Source organism: Podarcis bocagei (genome assembly GCF_964188305.1).
Source record: "Podarcis bocagei genome assembly, chromosome: 9".
NCBI classification, from domain to species: Eukaryota; Metazoa; Chordata; class Lepidosauria; order Squamata; family Lacertidae; genus Podarcis; species Podarcis bocagei.
The window spans coordinates 36,031,770-36,049,308 of record NC_138134.1 but is presented as its reverse complement, the minus strand read 5'-3'; the positions used below and the strand labels follow the sequence as shown (position 1 = coordinate 36,049,308).

Below are 17,539 nucleotides of genomic sequence, written 5' to 3'. Positions count from 1 at the left end.
ATAATGGGGACCAATTATTATGCAAAGCATCTACGTCTGGATCACGTTCAGGAGACAGTACAGAAATACAGATTTATGACTATAATCAAAAAACTATATTGAAATGAAAAAAGGCAAACCAAATACAGGAGAAAGGAAAGGAACACAAGGCAGGAAGAACATAGAAAAGAACAAAATGTTCTTCTGAATAGCAGCTTCCATGAATCAGCCATGGTTTGTCGAGCAAGTCACAATAAGTCCCTCAGGCAAGCAAAGAAACTGCAGTTGTTTCACCCAAAAACCTTGCAGCCATGAACTAGAATTTCTAGGCAACAGCTAGCCAAGCCAACAAACAAACCAACCCTGAAGGGGGAAGTGGAAATAGTCAGTATTAGATTTTCCTTCCTTCTAAGAGCTTCCTGTACCATCTTAAGTAGATGTAACAATAAGTGAAACTACCTAAAAGTTAAGTTGTGCCTTCAATATGCAATCTTGCATAGATGTTAGAAAAGTAGTAGAGTGGTCTGTTTACATTTTATTCCCCTTACAAAGCAGCTGGAATGCAAGGTGAACTGGCTTAAGGTCAGGGGGTGATGAGGAAAAGGAGCCTGTTGCCGGTTAAAATGATGAGAAAGAGAGAGCGCAAGAGCACTATTTCTGGCAAAGTGGAACCAACAGTCACTTAGTCTAAGGACTGGTTTCATTTTCTAGCTACTTTGCCTCTGTAGCTTGGAGAGCAGCTGGGGCATGGCACCAAAACAAACCAAGGTTAAGTGACGATCCTAGGTCTGGATAGAACAACAAACCATGGTTAAAATAAGACAAGATTCATAAGCCATGTTTTCAAATTCTGGCTGGTTGTCCAGGGTGGGTTTGGATGTGCAAAGAAGCCACAACTGGAGCACACAAACTACAAATTAGCATTACAAGAGAATGTAGCCCATGGAGTTGACAGTGTGGTATTTACAAATGGAGTGGTTAAGAGAAGTGGCAAGGCTTCACAAAGAAATAGCCAATCTGCATTAAGTGAACTTGTGTATATCCAAATAATTTCCTCTGCCCCTATCAATTATTCACTATTATTCATTATTATGTAATTTGTAGAGGGATAGTCTCAACAGCTGCTCCTCAAGCATACCTTCTCAGATGTTTGTTATTATCATCATCTAACAATATTTGTTGCAAGAAAACAGAAGACAAATGTAAAATCTAAAACATTAGAAAACAAACGAAAGCAACTGAAAGCAGCAACAACGGAACAATGCAACATGCAGAAAAACTAACAGCAGAATACACTGCACATATGAAACATTAATTGATCTACTCTGTATCTGTACACTGCCACAATTCTTCCTAGGGATTGGACACACAAGGCCCAAGCCACCTGTCTTTGCCAGGCTCTCCTTTTCTCTCTCCTTCCCCTCTCACCCTTCACCTTGCTTTCTTCTCATGCCCATATGTTAAGGGTTCTTCCCCTGCCACCATCTGTCCCTCTGATATTGGCCTCTTCCTGACTACTTTCTAAGCTGCCTTCATTTTTGCCTCAATTCTGCTCTGAAGCCTGACCTGACTCACTCCTTTTGTGCATCGCTTTGCATTGCCTCACCCTTTCACACAGTGCCAGTCTTTTGGCCACTTCTGATTCCAGCCTCAGATGCAGTACACCAGCAATCCCCAGTGACATCACTTCCAGGCAATGCACTCTGCAGTCAAGCCACTCAAATCTCCTCTGCACCAGGTGAGAGCTGAATCAGGCAGCAGTTACCGTACATCTCACATCTGATACTCTTCTGAAACAATGATGTCCTAAGCACTGAAGTTCTTGGATGCTGCTGCCAGTGGGAGAACAGAGTTCTATGCTAGATAGACCAGTGCTATGATTGATTCAGTATCAGAACCAGAAAAGGCAACTTCACATGGAAACCAGGAAGGCATTCTTAATAAGCATGCTCATTTCCACAATGGAGAATGTGTAATGGAGATATTAATTTAATGAAAGGTGGCATTAATCTGGTTGGAACTAGTCCTTATTTTGCTCTATATGCTATTAAGTTCTGATTCAGACCTTTGGTAACCATCCTCAAGATCTAAGGATACACACGTATGAAATTGCTTACTTTTCTTATCAGAGACAAAATGCATATTCAAACAGCAACTGAGTTATCTTCATATCTGTCTATTATAAAACATTTCCTCCCTTTTTAAAAAAGAAAGAAGGAAGGGGTAGACTTCTTCCTTTCACAAGCATCCCGTTTCTGTGCAGAAGCATTCTCACCTTAAACTAACAAAGATATGTCACCTTTTAACAACACTTTGCACTTGAGAACTCCAAAGTGCTTTACAAATACCTCTGACTTTTTCTTTAAATGGGTCCTGGAGAGAGAGAGATTTGCAATCCCCACTGAGTTCAGAAAGTTCAGATAGCCTAGTGTTAAAGCAATGTGCTCTAATCTTACCTGCATGAAATTTTAGAAGTCAAGCTGAAATCACTAACTCCATTCTTTCCCTGCCATTTCTATGTCACTGGGTACTTGCCTTTTTCTCTGAACCAAAAAAATAAATAAATAAAATGCCTTTCCTCATAGAGGAGATACTCTAGCCCCCTGATTATTTTTGGTTGTCCTTTTCTGATCCTTTTCCAACTCTACAACCAGAACTGTACACAATATTCCACATGCGGTTGTACCATAGAATTATATGCTGGCAGTTTTATTTTCAGCTCTTTCTCTAATGATCCATAACACGGAATCTGCCTTTTTCACAGCTGTCATGCACTATCCACTACAACCACAAGGTCTAATTCCTGGTCAGCCACTGCCAGCTCACACCTCCTGAGAGGACATGTGAAAATGAGATTACTATTATTTTTTGCATGAACAGGTGTCATTTTTACACTTGCTTTACACTGAAGGGAAAACATTTGACTTGCCACTCCTGGAAATAAAATACTGGACTAGGTGATACAGGCATAGCTCTTCTTACATTCTGCAGGCAAGGCCATTATTATATGCCTAACGTGCATCACATAACAGCTTGGAAAGGCTTCAGGACAATGCCTGCAAGACATCACACCACATGATGCCAGAGTGTCACATGATACAATTGTTAAGTCAGCTGCAGCTGTTTCTAGCTCTCTTGTTTCTGTTTGCAACCCCTTATGCTTTAGATCCCAAGTTCCAATTAGAAGGGCCCAAATATACCCTGCTAATGCTATAGTCAGATGTTCTTTCAGTCACCGGCTTGAATTTAACCACACACACATGCTCTTATTCCCAATTGAAAATCACTATTACATTCAAGTCACTATCATCCCCTCCCCCCCAATTTAACTACCAAGATATGAAACTATGATAACTTGCTTCTACTTTCACATCAGGGAGAAAAAAACATCCATTGTGATGCTATTTATCATTGCATCTCTGTCAGAAAATTTATACATCAAGCTTCTGCCAGGCATATTCTTATAGTACAGTATCCCTCCTCATAGTATTTCCCCTCCTTTATTCATTGGGCTTTTTGTAGCTTTTCCCCATCTGACAAGGAAAATACAATTCCCCTAAGAAACACCCAGCCATGCACTTGCCATACAGAGTATTGGGGTGTGTTGTGCAGCATATTAGTACCATTTTTTTTTTTACTAAAACTAAGGTGAAATATATTTCCTCACTTGATAACTAGAAGTCAAATATAGCAATACTGCATCCTCAACTGCACCTTTTGTTGCATCTATTTTCAATTCACTGTTTCCCGTCTATTAGAAAAATATACACAGAAATATTTTTATCCACCCATCCCATGTGCAAGTGGAAAAAAGGGAACAAGAGACTAGTGGTTCATCAGTCTGTCTCCTTGCTTTTATGCATTTGGACAACTCTTAAGACACCATCACCCAATGTGGCAACAGTTCCTGAGGTTGAGGAGCCAGTGTGAGCACCATTGCAAGTCACTTTGAATCTGAGATGGTGGACCAAAAAGTCCAATCTATGAATTCTATGATAATTTGATGCGGCACTGCCCAATTTGGCATTACAGTTTCAAACTCTACCAATTTTGGCATCTCTGGAGATATCATCACCCAATCTAATGTGATGGTTCCCAAGATCAGTGAGTGGGTTTTGGTTTAAGTTTAGTCACCATCAGATACCATATTGCATCAAGATGAAAGACCGAACTATTCCAAACTGCACTGAATTGTACACCTCTGAACATAACATCACCCAATTCACCACAAATGTGGGAAGAAGGAAATTCCCACAGCCTCTGCAAAGGGCAACCCCAGGCCAGTTTGCAAGAAGGCTTTCAAACAGCCCCACACAGCAGCAGCTAGCCAAGTAGCAGTCAGAGATGGCATTATTGGGAACAGCTGGGACCTGAACCACACTGAACCAAGACCCACTAAGGGCAATGATGTGCTGAGAGGGCTGCAGAATGGGGAGGCCAAGCAGACAAATACATGCAGTAGCACTGCAAGAATGAACCACCATTATTGCTGTAGGGTCTGCTTTACTAGCATGTCTCCTGCAGGGAACAGATTGGCAAAGCATCACTCTGCAGGACTGAACCATCCTACCTGTTGCAGCTGCAGTGTCTCCTTCACCTGCCTCCAACTGAACATTACATTACTCTCAAATTTATTTGGGGCTAGATCCCAGTTAGGTCAGGGCCCTTTATGCACAGCCCTAAAGTAAAATACACAATTCATTTATAAATATCATTTTTAAAAAATATTATTACCTAGAATTCCTGGGCATGACTGGGTACCTTCAGCAAGCATAATAAACGTTTTGGAAAGTTGTTCTCTGTGCATTTAGATACATCCTAAGACGTTGTAACCAAATTTTGGGTGATGGTTCCTGATATAACGTAACAGGTTTTTGTCTATATTTGGATACAATTGGACACACTTTTAATCAAGATGGTGGAAAGAATTTTTCAAAGTGCAGATTTTTTGGTTTCTTAGAATTCCTAAGCAAGGCTGGGCACAAGGGTACAAGGCTGCCAGTGAACTATGAGTTCAAGCTATAACTTATATCTAACAATGCAATTTCCCACTCTTCCACTATGGTTTCCCTAGCCAGCTTAGGGGAAAATGCATTTTCTGCCTACTATTTAGAACTCACTGAAATAATAACAGAACTTAAAGTTGAGCCATCTTGTATGGGTACACAGAAAAACCATTTATATTACAAGCACTGTGTACTTCTGAAGTCTGAAACAGGGAAACTCTGGCAACATATAATTAATCTAACTGAATGCAACTTGCAAAAGGGAAGGATTGCAGGGCAAGGGGAAATTATAAAATATTGTTGATTGAGTATTATTCATGTATAAACACATACATTCTGTTTTCCCCTCAAGTTAATTTTATTAGTATTATGTTTCTGTAGCTGGAGTATAACAACAGACTTTTTCCTCTCTGGATCAACACAAAGCAACTCCAACACAAGTGATTTCTGAAGTCCAGCATAAGGGTCTGAATTATCATCAACATCCAGTGCCACAGTGAAAACATTTCACAGAATTCTGCATTGTTTATATTGACCAGACTGTATAAAACTTCCGTTCTCTACACAAGACTATTCCCGGTAGGCCAGTTTAAATGTCCCGTCTGCTACATGTAGAGCAAGCACAGAGTTGGCCTGGCTAAATGTGCCCTATGCACACAAAAGCCTACATGCAAAGTGAAAAACAATCAGCTTCCAGGTTTTATGTGCACAGGTCAACCTCACTAGGACTGGTGGCCTGGCTCTTCAAACAGAGTCGGATCACATCATTCAAACATCCAGCAGAACTTACTTCTAAGTGTTTAGGTCTAAAAAAGATGCAGTGTAAATATCACAGGTTCTGTTTTCCCTATACCCTACCTAACATCATGGTCTTATTACAACCTGCCCCAGTAACATTCTTGCAAACTGGTCTGTGGTGCTGCAGAACAATTAGAAAATCACAATGCCCTACTCTCTCTTCCAGTGCATCAACACAGGGTTTGTACATATTTTACTGAATAGCAATAAATATCTGCTGTAGCTAGCCTACTGATTACAATTTTTATAGGTTGCCACAACTCGGTTAACACAGTTCTGTTGTTGAAAAGAAACCCTTTCGGTTTTCTTTTTCCTGAAAAATTATTTTTTATGCACCACTCAACTTGAACACTTTGTTTACAATGTACAGTACTGAGAGGGCAAGATAGTCTGCTCATCCAGTTCTAAGTTAATATGAATTAGGTAAAGGTAAAGGGACCCCTGACTGCTAGGTCCAGTCGCAGGCGACTCTGGGGTTGTGGAGCTCATCTCACTTTATTGGCTGAGGGAACCGACGTACAGCTTCTGGGTCATGTGGCCAGCATGACTAAGCCGCTTCTGGCAAACCAGAGCAGCACACAGAAATGCCGTTTACCTTCCCGCCAGAGCACTTTGACATGCTTTCAAACTGCTAGGTTGGCAGGAGCTGTGACCGAGCAATGGGAGCTCACCCCATTGTGGGGATTTGAACCGCTGACCTTCTGATTGGCAAGCCCTAAGCTCTGTGTTTTAATCCATAGCACCATCCATGTTATTAATTCAGAGATTCTACTTCACAGTATGTGGGATACAGCGAGAGAGCTTCAAGTTTTAATTTGGAACATGTCAGTAAATATTTAGCTGCATTCATACGGAAAAGGGTTCATGGAAAGTCCCTTTTCACTTCTTAATAATATTAGATAAAGGATCACAGAGGTCTTTACAAAGAAGTCAACAGATTAGTATATGCATCAATACACCACAGAATGGGGAACAGCTACAAACTATAGATTTGCCATTACTATGTCTAAGATCAAATTACTGCAACACCTCAAAACATCTGGCTAATTGAATAACAGCTAGTTAATAGAAGATGTTGTTATCTCTCACATTCTTATGATTTTCTGCAGAAAACAGATTACTGCATTGGAAGTTTGGGTACAGACAGAAGTTTAGGCATGTTATAGAATGGCAATGGGCAGAAGAAATGAAATACTGAAATGAAGAACATTAAAGCCTGAAGCGAAGGACAGATCAGTGGAAGAGCACAACCACAAATACCCCTTTAAAGCCTTTCCAGCTTCCTTAGAGTGGCATGAAGAACACCAACTCTTCTGTCAAGGGTTTCGGATATTGTTGAGCAGCTGAGTGGAGATCTACAAAGAACCCTTTACAATCTACACAATTATGAAATGACATCAAGTACTGTATATTAACACATGGAATGGGGAAACATGGTACTCAACTGATCATTGGTTCAGCCTTCCACCAATTTCCTGTTGTAAAAATCAAACCCTAATGGTACCATGTGATGAGGCCATTTTCATAAATTACTCTATGCAATTTATTCCAATTACCATTTCTAAGAGGCAAATACTCTCCTGTTTAGAAAAAAGTAAACAATGATTCAGCTTTTAGAAGCTTGAAATTGCAAAAAATTAATTTTGTAACCAACTCCGAGTGACTTTATGGATAAATATATTAGTTTTGACTTATATTATTTATAACATAAAGAATATATATATAAGTGCATCAATACAACATCACTACAAACCTTGATAGCTGTCCAATGTGCTGAAATTATTCATTTTACAGCTAATGTTTCTGTACCTCAATCTAGAAGCTTCAAAATTAATGTAATGTCAAATAATTTGTTAGGGTGGGTGGGTTGAAGGGTGTTAATATATTTCATTTGAAAATCCAAGCTTTTCAATAAATATTTTGCTATATATATTTGTGGACTAGACAGACATTTCTAGTTACTTTACTAGAAAAATGTAATTTTAATTATACATTTTAATATCACTCTTCCTCCAAGAAGCTCATGGTGGTATAGGCAGGGGAGAGGCTAGCTCAGTGGTGGGTCCCAGAGTAAATCCCCAGCATCTCCAGATGGGGCTGGGAGGGACTACTTGTCCAAAACCCTGGAGACCCACTGCCAGTCTATTTGGCAGAACTGAGCTAGATTGACGAATGCTCTGATTCTGTATAAGGCAGTTTCCTATGTTTCTGTTCCTCTGCCCTTCTCACTTTACCCTGCCAACAACTCTGAGTAAAGTTAAGCGAAGAGACTTGCCCAAGGCCATCTACTGAGCTTCATTAATGACTGCAATGCTTTACAGTATTAAATGGAACTTTTCCTATTCTCACATGCTTGTTAGGTGATTAGCTTAGCAATATTTAAGTTGCACAGAGCTTTTTTTGTTGGATTTAAGTTGTTCTTTTTTAAAGAAGAATTCACTGGAACCAGTCCCACTAAGTTAAATGAGACATATCCCTAGGCCATATGCAAAGGACTGTAGTCTTAGAGGAATTTACCAAGGTACTCATCATATATTATCATTTTTTATGTCTTAAATTTGTTAGTCACTTTATCTTGTCCAGGGCAACCCAAAGCAACTTAATTTAGTGCAGTGCTGGGGAAGCCAGAGGCCAAACACATCCCTGCATATGAAGTACAATGCTAATATTAAAGTGAAACTAAAGTTCTAGTTTTCAACTACAGAACTAGAAGAAAGTTGGTGAACTCTACTTTCTGAAAAGTAGGTCTAAAACAAGGTTTTGTAGCACATTTCTCAAGGCTGCAAAGTACTTGCCTCCAAAAACCCTCAATTCAATTGAAGAAGAATAGTTACATAATGCTTTAGACTAAGTTAGAGCAACAGATTTTAAATGATTACTTTTATTCAACTCATCATAAATACACTATTTGGATTAGTAAACTGTGCTGCTTCTGAGATTAGTGAATTGCATTTCTAGCAGTTGTTCTTAACAAGAAACCTGAATGTGTTCAATCTGTAACCAATTCCAGTTACATAGTCACCTTATTAAATAAAGCATCTATTAAGAAACTGCTGCAGCCAAGCACTAAACTGAAGAACAGCAATTAATATTTTCTTTTGCCTTATCTCCATAAAAAAGGTTCAATATTTTACAGGGATTATAGGCAGCAATGAAGTGAATACAAGGCACTTGTTTTGGCCTAAGTAATTTAAGATTTGCATTGAAAGATGTTCAGAGCTTTACATTTTAGTTCTCAGTTTAAGAGAAATTCCCTGACATACAGAATCCAGCTATGTGGTTGTCTATCCCTCACATATGTGCACCTTGTTGAACAAGCATAAAACTTGGAGACAGACACACAGAAATAAAACATGTAGCACAACATAATAATTACTAACACACATATAGCCTTTTAAAACATGTAATGTGCTTCACATTATATCACTGCAACCCTTATAAAGTAACTAATAGATCAGTGTTCTCATCTGCAATATCAGGAATGAAAGCTGAGAGAGGAAGAGAAAATGGCTTGCCTATGAACACACAGTGAGTTCATGGCAGAGATAAGATTCATAACAGAGATTTCCCAATTTGTAACTAAATATCTTAGCCACTAGACTGCGCAAGCTCTCACAGACCTGAACTTTATAGCAAAACATTAACATTCTGCTGCCTACCTTTACTGCCCTCACTAGCATGCAGCAGGAAAAGCTACATCTACCTATTATTCTGTACAGCAGATGGTAGACACACAATGGAATCAGGCATGGTCACACTGCCAAATTCCCCTGCACAATTGAGACACAGCTGCATGGAGAAAGGCAAGCATGGACTATACTATACACACAAGGAGCCAGTCAGTCCTTGCTGATCTTGGAAAAGGTGCAGCTATAACAACTGCTATGACCATGCATCTCCCCATGTGAATAGTGGGTCTCACAACAGTCTTTTTTCATATCATCATGCACCAAAGTACACAACTGCAGTGGAGACTTTGTCAATGTGAACCAATTTCAGGCTGTGAACCTGAGCACATTCACTTTCAAGCCTTGCATTTAGAATTATAGCCTAACGTGGCAATTCTATGAATGCTTTCCTGGAAGTAACCACAACTGAACACAGCAAGACTTACTTCCGAATAAATACGTGAAGGATTGTGCTATTCTATTCTATACCTTAGTAGCCTAAATGTTTTTAATCATAGCTGCTTAGTGGAGGAGCTAGTTCAGGGAGGTTTTCAAACAGTGTTCAAGAGTCCCGTGATGGCTTATCAGATGTTCCCTAATAAATCAAACAGTAGCAGAAGACAAGCTTCCCTGGAAAGACAGCTTGCTAACCATGCTCCATCTACACGAGATAGACTTCATTCTCGGTTCCCATGGGGCAACAATGAGATTCAGCAGACCTTCCAGTGCCCTGGGGGAACTGCATGTAAGCCCTAGATTGAACATGTCCCAAATCACCTTTAATGTGGTGAGGTTCCATAGCAAACAAGTTTATATGGAAAAAGATTCCCTGAAAGAAATTCATAAACCGAATTTGTAAATTCGTTAAGTTAGTGGGCTGATGTCTCAATTTCATCCACTATTTCAGAAACATGACATTCAGCTCTCATTTCTCAGAACAGAAAACAGCAATTCCTTTCATTATTATCACTTTTAACAATAGAAATGCTGAAATACTGACTACAGGATCATTTCCTCAAGTGGTAAAGTTGGGGATCTTTTGATGTGGTCAAAGTGAAGGGAATGGAGGATATGGAGCAAGAAAAATGTGCTCCCAAGATTAGTCTGGCAAGGGATTTGGAGGGAGAGGTGGGGCAGATCAAAACAGAAATTCCAAGAAAGTGTCCTCTAGTCTTACAGTTCTATAGAAGAAACAGCTATAGGACCAGGAGGCTATTTTACTGATCAGATCTGCTAAATGACCCCAAGTCTGGAAAGCATGTAGAGTTGAAAGAGTTCCAGTTTTGCAACTGAGATTGAGGCACACTTAACTTAAAGCAAGGGCAAAATTAGGCTTTATTTCACCTGGGTCAAAGACCCGGTTAGGGAGCCGCCATGCACATTTGCATGCGTGCACACACACACACACACACACACACACACACACACAGAGGCTGGGAGCCTCAATGGCAACCCTCTGGAGGCTTCACCCACACCAAAAGCCTGGCTTGCGCCCCCCTCTTCCCCAGTAGCCACGGCACTGCTTAAAGACAGGAACAAAACCATGGAGCAGTAAAAACAAGAGGGTCTTTTCAGACACGTTAAAGTACACTGAATGCTGCTCAAAACTGCATATCCTCCCCTAATTTACCCTCAAACAAGTCATTCAGGTATACTGTGAATCTAGGCTACTCATACATAGAACACAATGTTCAGGATTGGACCATGATTTCCAAGGATCTGAATAAAGCATTCATGGATCTACTAGATGCTCACGACTGTGTACGAACAGTTTTGTGTAGGACGTTTTGTTTTCTTTGAAAGAGGAGTGATGTGAATGAAAGTGGAAAGATTCTGCACAAGAGAAGACAATCTTACCACACATATCTTTTCTCATTTTTTTCATCAAAACCTTTGTTTTCCCGATGGTTTCTGAACTTTCTTGAATACTGCTTCCGTAGCCCGCCATGAGGTTCTGAAACGCAATGCTTTTAACAAGCAGCTCAAGCTCAAATTAAACTAAACTCAAATTACACACAACTAAGCACCTCACAAAAAAAACCAAAAAAAAAACCCCTCCTCAAAATGAGGAAAGAATCCATTAAAGAAATCTTTCATTTTGTTTGTGTTTGCAGTAATGGAGCATCCACTTTGCATGGCAAAGGTACCAGCTTCATCCCTGCATCTTCAGGTAGGGCTGGGAGACATCCCTGTTTGAAACCCTGGTGAGCCACTGTCAGCCAGTGTGGACCAATGGTCTGACTCAGTATAAAGCAGCTTCCTACATTCCCATGACAACAACTCTGTTGCCTCACCCTAAAACACTTACGTAACTGAGAATTATGCTGTTAACTCATCATTCTGCCAACTTTATACTTTCCCCCTTTTCCAAGCTTTTCCCCCCCTCTGAAACACTTTCACTTTAAAGTTGATCCCTCAACAATGCAAACTCTTAATTTGATACTTCACAGTTTTCAGCATCATGTTTGATTATTCATTTCAGTCCATTTTAGGGGAAATAATATTTAATTGCTTTGGAAGAATAACATCAGAGGAGGCTGTAGCTGGGAATAGGGGAGCCATAATCACTGCATTAGTTACAAGTCAACTGCAAAGGCTAAAGGAGGCTCTCAGCCAAGTGTTAATAAATCTACTGCTATTTTACACAACTAGACAAATTGCAAAGGCATAAGCTGTTCATATCTGAAACCGAAAAGGAGGTCATATAAACCATAAAAAAGAGTTACAGTAAAATGCAACATGGAAATGCAGTCAATTTTCCCCAGTCAAACATTCAAATATTCCTATTTGTTCTCTTCCTGCCACAGTTATTCACAACTGAAAATGTGTGTGTTAAAGGTTAATTATGCATGTTTACTAGGCAATGTTTTAAAAAAGGAGCCAAGTGGCTTCAGGAGTCACAGCAGTTAGTTTTCCACACACCATCAAATAATTTAACTTCAAAGTCACCTGCATATATTTACCTTGCGTAAACTGGAATCTGTGCCACAAAATACTTCTGTACGTCTTAATTATTGCTTGTGGACTGTTAACTATATACGTATAAGCATTTAGGAGCCCATAATTTATTATTCAACAACAAGAGTTTCTTCCATGTAAGACAGAGAACAATGGAAATGGGGAGGGGGGGACAGATGGGTTTCACATGAAAACGGAGAATTTTTAAATATGCATGCACGTCACACATGCACATTCAGTGGACTACTGATATTGCTACTTTATTGCCTTTTTCCATTTAAGAAAGGGTTTGCTTTATGTCATTCCTTTTTGCAACACTCTCCACCACCACCACCCGCCTCCTCTGGAACAAGACGCTTCGTTGCCTTTCAGCACAGCAACCTGAAAAGTACAGAAGGAACAATGCCCATTGTCTGCCTAAGTCACTGGACCATATCTCTCCCTTGCACACAGAGACACACACACGCTCTCTCTCTCCTTAGGGGAGTCTCACGCGAAACATTTGCATCCTCTTCTCAGCGCCGTCCCTTATACATGCGCCAACCCCTCCCATCACCCAGGGATGCATTTGAGAATCCTGCATTTCAGGCGTCCGCGAAGACTTGCATCTCCGCGCGCCGCAACCATGTGTGCAGCAGCTGCCCTCCAAACCTCACGCCTCCTGCCTCTGTCAACGGGGTGGGTGGGGGGTGGGGCATGTGGATCTCCCACCACCACCCTCCTCCCTCCCTTTGGGGCCGTGGCAAGCGCGATTTGCCCCGGCCGAGCGCCCCTGCTCTCTTCTTACCTCGACTTCCTTGTTCTTCTCTTTGTTTCTGCCCATCGAACTTCTCCCATTGCTGGCCGTCTCCCGCGCGGGGACTACGGAGATCCGCTGGAGAGGCATTTTGACAGGGCTGCAGGTTGCCGGAGCCTGATTGGACGCCTCCGAGCTCCGCTCTCTCCGAAGAGCCCACCTGTATAATAATTGTTCATATCCTTGCGTGGCCAGACATGGAGCTGCTTCGAGCGCGCGCAGCTTGGGGAGGGAGGGGTGGGGGGCAAACCCACGCGGTCTTCCCGCAAACAATAACAATAACAAGAAGGAAAAAATGAAATATAGTTATATAAACCACATCCACCCCGGTTAACCTAAGCAGAAAGAGAGCGGCACAAAAAGAGGCGTCATGATAATCCAGGGAGTTTGGGGAAATTCTCCGCGAGGCGAGTTACTGCGGGTCAGGAGAACTCCGCCGCTTCGCCAGTGGCGCAGCCGCCGCCTCCTCTTCCCCCGCCCGCTTCCTTTCTCCAGAGCATTGTGGGAGACAATTCAATTTCTCCGCTGCCCTAATAACTGTCATGGAAACCGAGGGGAAGCTGGGCCCCGGTTAAAAAGCGCTTCCTTTCGCGGCTCCTTCCATATTTGCTGCGACAGCGGACGAGGCGTCGTTGTCGTCGACGGCTTCTTTTCTGCTTTCCTCTTCCTGAGGGAGCGCCTAGACGGAACCCGACCCCTTCGCGCCGCCGCTTGAAGTAATAATAACAGAAAAACCGAGCGCGAGGCTGCAAGGCGGCTTAGCGTCCTATTTTGGAGCCAAATCCCCTCCTCGGGAAGCGCGGCGAGCTCGCCGTGTCCTTCATGCGCCTCGCGTAATCTGTTTAGGTTTCAAAGGAGCTGCCTGGGACGGGGGGGGGGGAGCAGCTGCGGTTGAAACGTAATGCTATTAAAAAGTGGGGTGGGGGAAGTGGCACCCACAAAGAAGCGACTGGAATTGGGTCTGCCCCCAAGGTGGCCAGGAGAAACGTGAACCCGCTCCTTGCAGCTCCCGCACCCTAGGGCGCACAGCCTGCCCTTCCTCTCTCAGCCAGAGTTCAACAAGGTTTAGCTTTGGATTTAATGATCACGCTTCAGCTCCGTGGCATTTGCCTCTGAGGATGTCCAGAGTGCCATGGCAAGGTTGGAGATCAGCCGGACTGGAGCCTCGGGACAACCTGTTTAGACCTAGCCCAGGATTGGAACTTGTGAAATGCTCACCCGGGGCTTTAGGAGCTAACTCCTAGGACCTCAAAATATTTGAAGGGGCCACCGGCACCCCACAAAGTTAATGGGCACTTCATCTTGTGATTGATTATGCAGGACTTACCTGCTCTCTTCCCAATATTTTATTCAAGTGTTGGCACCCTGCCAAGGGCATGTGTAAAGTGCATTTGCCTTACCACTGAATCATCACAGCCAGTTGAGATTAAATAAGTAGCCTTTTACACTAGCACTTTTTTGGGGGTTAGAGATTACGCTGCTGCTGAGTAACAATCACCCACACCTCTCTAAAATAGAGGTAAGGACATCAATGGATGTGAATTTTGAACAGGCAGGCTTCAAGTTATCTGTCTGCCCCATGAAAACAGTATTTTGGCTCCCTTGCAGCACCATGGAGCTCAAGGGTTTTTCCAAATTTCATCCCAGTTCCCCTGTTCCACAGAACTGGAACAAAGGAATCAGGCAACATAGTCTCCTGGGGGAGATAACTATCCTTGTACCAGAGACTGAATTAATCCAGGGTCCACAGACAGAAATTGTATACTTCCTAGTAATTTCTGATTATCCCAGAACCACTGGAAATCCAGGCTGGGCCTTTTTCCAGGCAGATTTGAACTTCTGTAGCCCTAGCTTTAGAAATTAAACCCTGATTCCTAGTGCATAGAGATGATGAAGTGTGTTGATTAGGAGTTATGTTTACAAAACCCACCTATTTTGATAAAATAAAAAATACTTTCTTTTTAAAAAAATATTATCCAACTTAAAATTTTTGTTATTCATTGTAAATGTTCTCAGCTTGAGACCTCAGGACAGAGAACCCACCCAGAGCACTCCCACAACAAACTGCTTGGTTATGAAACCCTCTAAATGCCAGTGACATTTCACCTGTGTTGTTTGTTCCAAGCAATGTGTTCACATGTCTGCAAAACTTCTTTATGTAACTGACTAGAATTTTGGATACAATGTTATACTCATAATCAAATTTAAAAGTAAATACATTGCCATCACACTGGAAAACATACCAATGGTTATAAATAGCCCTGTGTATCAGTCAGAGATCTCAACAGGATTAAGCACTAATCAATTTAATCCATCTATGTATTTCTCAATGGGGAAGAGGGGGAAGGAGCTTATAAGGTGAGACAAACAGTAAGCCTAACTTGCTTCCTTTCCCAGACTAGGTCAGCAGCCTATTTAGGTTAGTGGAATTCAGTATCCTATGTTATTATCTAATGCAGTGACACTTATTTGGGAATAAGTTCCATTAAATTTAATGGGCTGTGCTTATGACTAAAGATCCCTAGGATGAGACTGTAAATAAAATGAATATTGGTCTACATGACCTTGGTGGTCCCTTTCAACTCTACAATTCTATGATTGCATAACGTTTGAGTGTGTTTCCAATGACCCCTTCCCACCCTCCAAAAAATTCATAGTTCCTGTGGATTCTCCCAGGGTGTCAAAGTGAAGATTCATTGGGGGTAAGCAAAGGATGTGTGATTAAAATAAAGTTGTAAGAGACTGTAGGCCGTGGGACCTTTTGAGATAGTAAAGCTCTAATTCCAAAGGAACTAATAGTATATTAAAAACTAATACATCTCCCAACCAGATGTCAAGGAAATCAACAACTATCTGACTTTTAGAAGACATCTGAAGGTAGCCCTGTTTGGGAAGTTTTTAGTGTTTGATGCTTTATTGTGTTTTTGATGTTCTGTTGGAAGGCATCCAAAGTGGCTGGGGAGGCCTGGCCAGATGGGTGGGGTGTGAGTAATAAATTATTATTATTACAGTGGTATCTCGGGTTACATACACTTTAGGTTACATACGCTTCAGGTTACAGACTCCGCTAACCCAGAAATAGTACCTTGGGTTAAGAACTTTGCTTCAGGATGAGAACGGCACAGCAGCAGCAGTAGGCCCCATTAGCTAAAGTGGTGCTTCAGGTTAAGAACAGTTTCAGGTTAAAAACGGACCTCCGGAACGAATTAAGTACTTAACCCGAGGTACCACTGTATTATAAACATGTCTTGTGAAAACAATGCCTTGCAATGTATTTCTACCAACACGTTTTAACATACCACCGGTTATATTGATCACTGAAGTATTAAAAGGAAAGGGAAAAGTCTCAGCACAATTTTTCTGCTTGATCTGGGATTTAATGGGGAAGGTGTGCAAATGACAAAACAGAGTTAGAATGGCATACCACATAAGCAGTAGGTGTTTAAATTGTCTGCCTGGCTGGCTGCCTGCCAGATTTAAAAAGCAATATGATCAAAACATTTAGCAAAAAAGTTAACACCACCTTTCACATTCAATTATGAACATTTGCTCTTCCAAATGATGATGGACACATAATTCAGTAAAAGCACAAAATTTGGTCTCTAGACTGAAATCCTTAAGGCTGTAATCCTATGGGGGTAAATAGTCTCATTGAACTCAGTGGAACTTATGTCTAACAGACACATATAAGATTTCACAGCAACTTCCCCAGTGCAGAATTCACTGTGGTAAATACAATATAAATACTAGGACATATTTACATGTTCGCTATATAATTATCATCAATGAATTATTCTCTTTGTTGGCAATGAGGTTTTGTTTTTGTTTTGTTTTTTTAAACCCAATAAAGAAAAACTGGGCCCTCATCTATTCTATACATTTAAAACAAAATCATACCACTTTATACAGCCATGGCATCACCCAAAGAATCCTGGGAACTGTGGTTCATTAAGGATGTTGAGAGTTGACCACAGACCTTCATTTCCCTCCCCACAGAATGGCACCCAATTGTAGCCAGGAATCATCATGCAAAATTGGGTTATGAGCTCAATGCAGAGCAAACAAACAACTTTCCAAAATACACAGTAGTTTTAAAACATTTTAACCCACTTTTCCTCCAAAAGAGGTGGCTAAAACAGACAAGACAGTTTGTGGTGAAGCTGGAACTACTTACACAAAAGAAGGCTTTTACAATGTTATAAAAGGACATTAATGAAGTAGCAAGGTGGGTTTCTGTTGTGAGTCATTATTATTACTACAGTCATATCCCAACTTTCCTCCAAGGGGCTCAAGGTGGTGTACATTTTATCTTCACAGTAATCCTTGCAAGATAG

At 41.3% G+C, this 17,539-nt stretch overlaps 1 protein-coding gene across 3 annotated transcripts in view; it reads right to left on the bottom strand.

Moving 5' to 3' along the window:
• The window catches only part of MARCHF1 (membrane associated ring-CH-type finger 1), a 117,933-nt gene extending 103,894 nt beyond the window's left edge, over positions 1–14,039 (bottom strand). The window contains exon 1 of one of the 3 annotated variants that reach the window (XM_081209075.1): positions 13,197–14,039. In XM_081209075.1, coding sequence (XP_081065201.1) covers positions 13,197–13,295 — 99 coding nt within the window. In that variant the 5' untranslated portion in view covers positions 13,296–14,039. The remainder of the gene's footprint in view (positions 1–13,196) is intronic. The other 2 variants (XM_081209072.1, XM_081209073.1) reach the window with 2 other exon arrangements.
• Between the last annotated feature and the right edge of the window lie 3,500 nt (positions 14,040–17,539).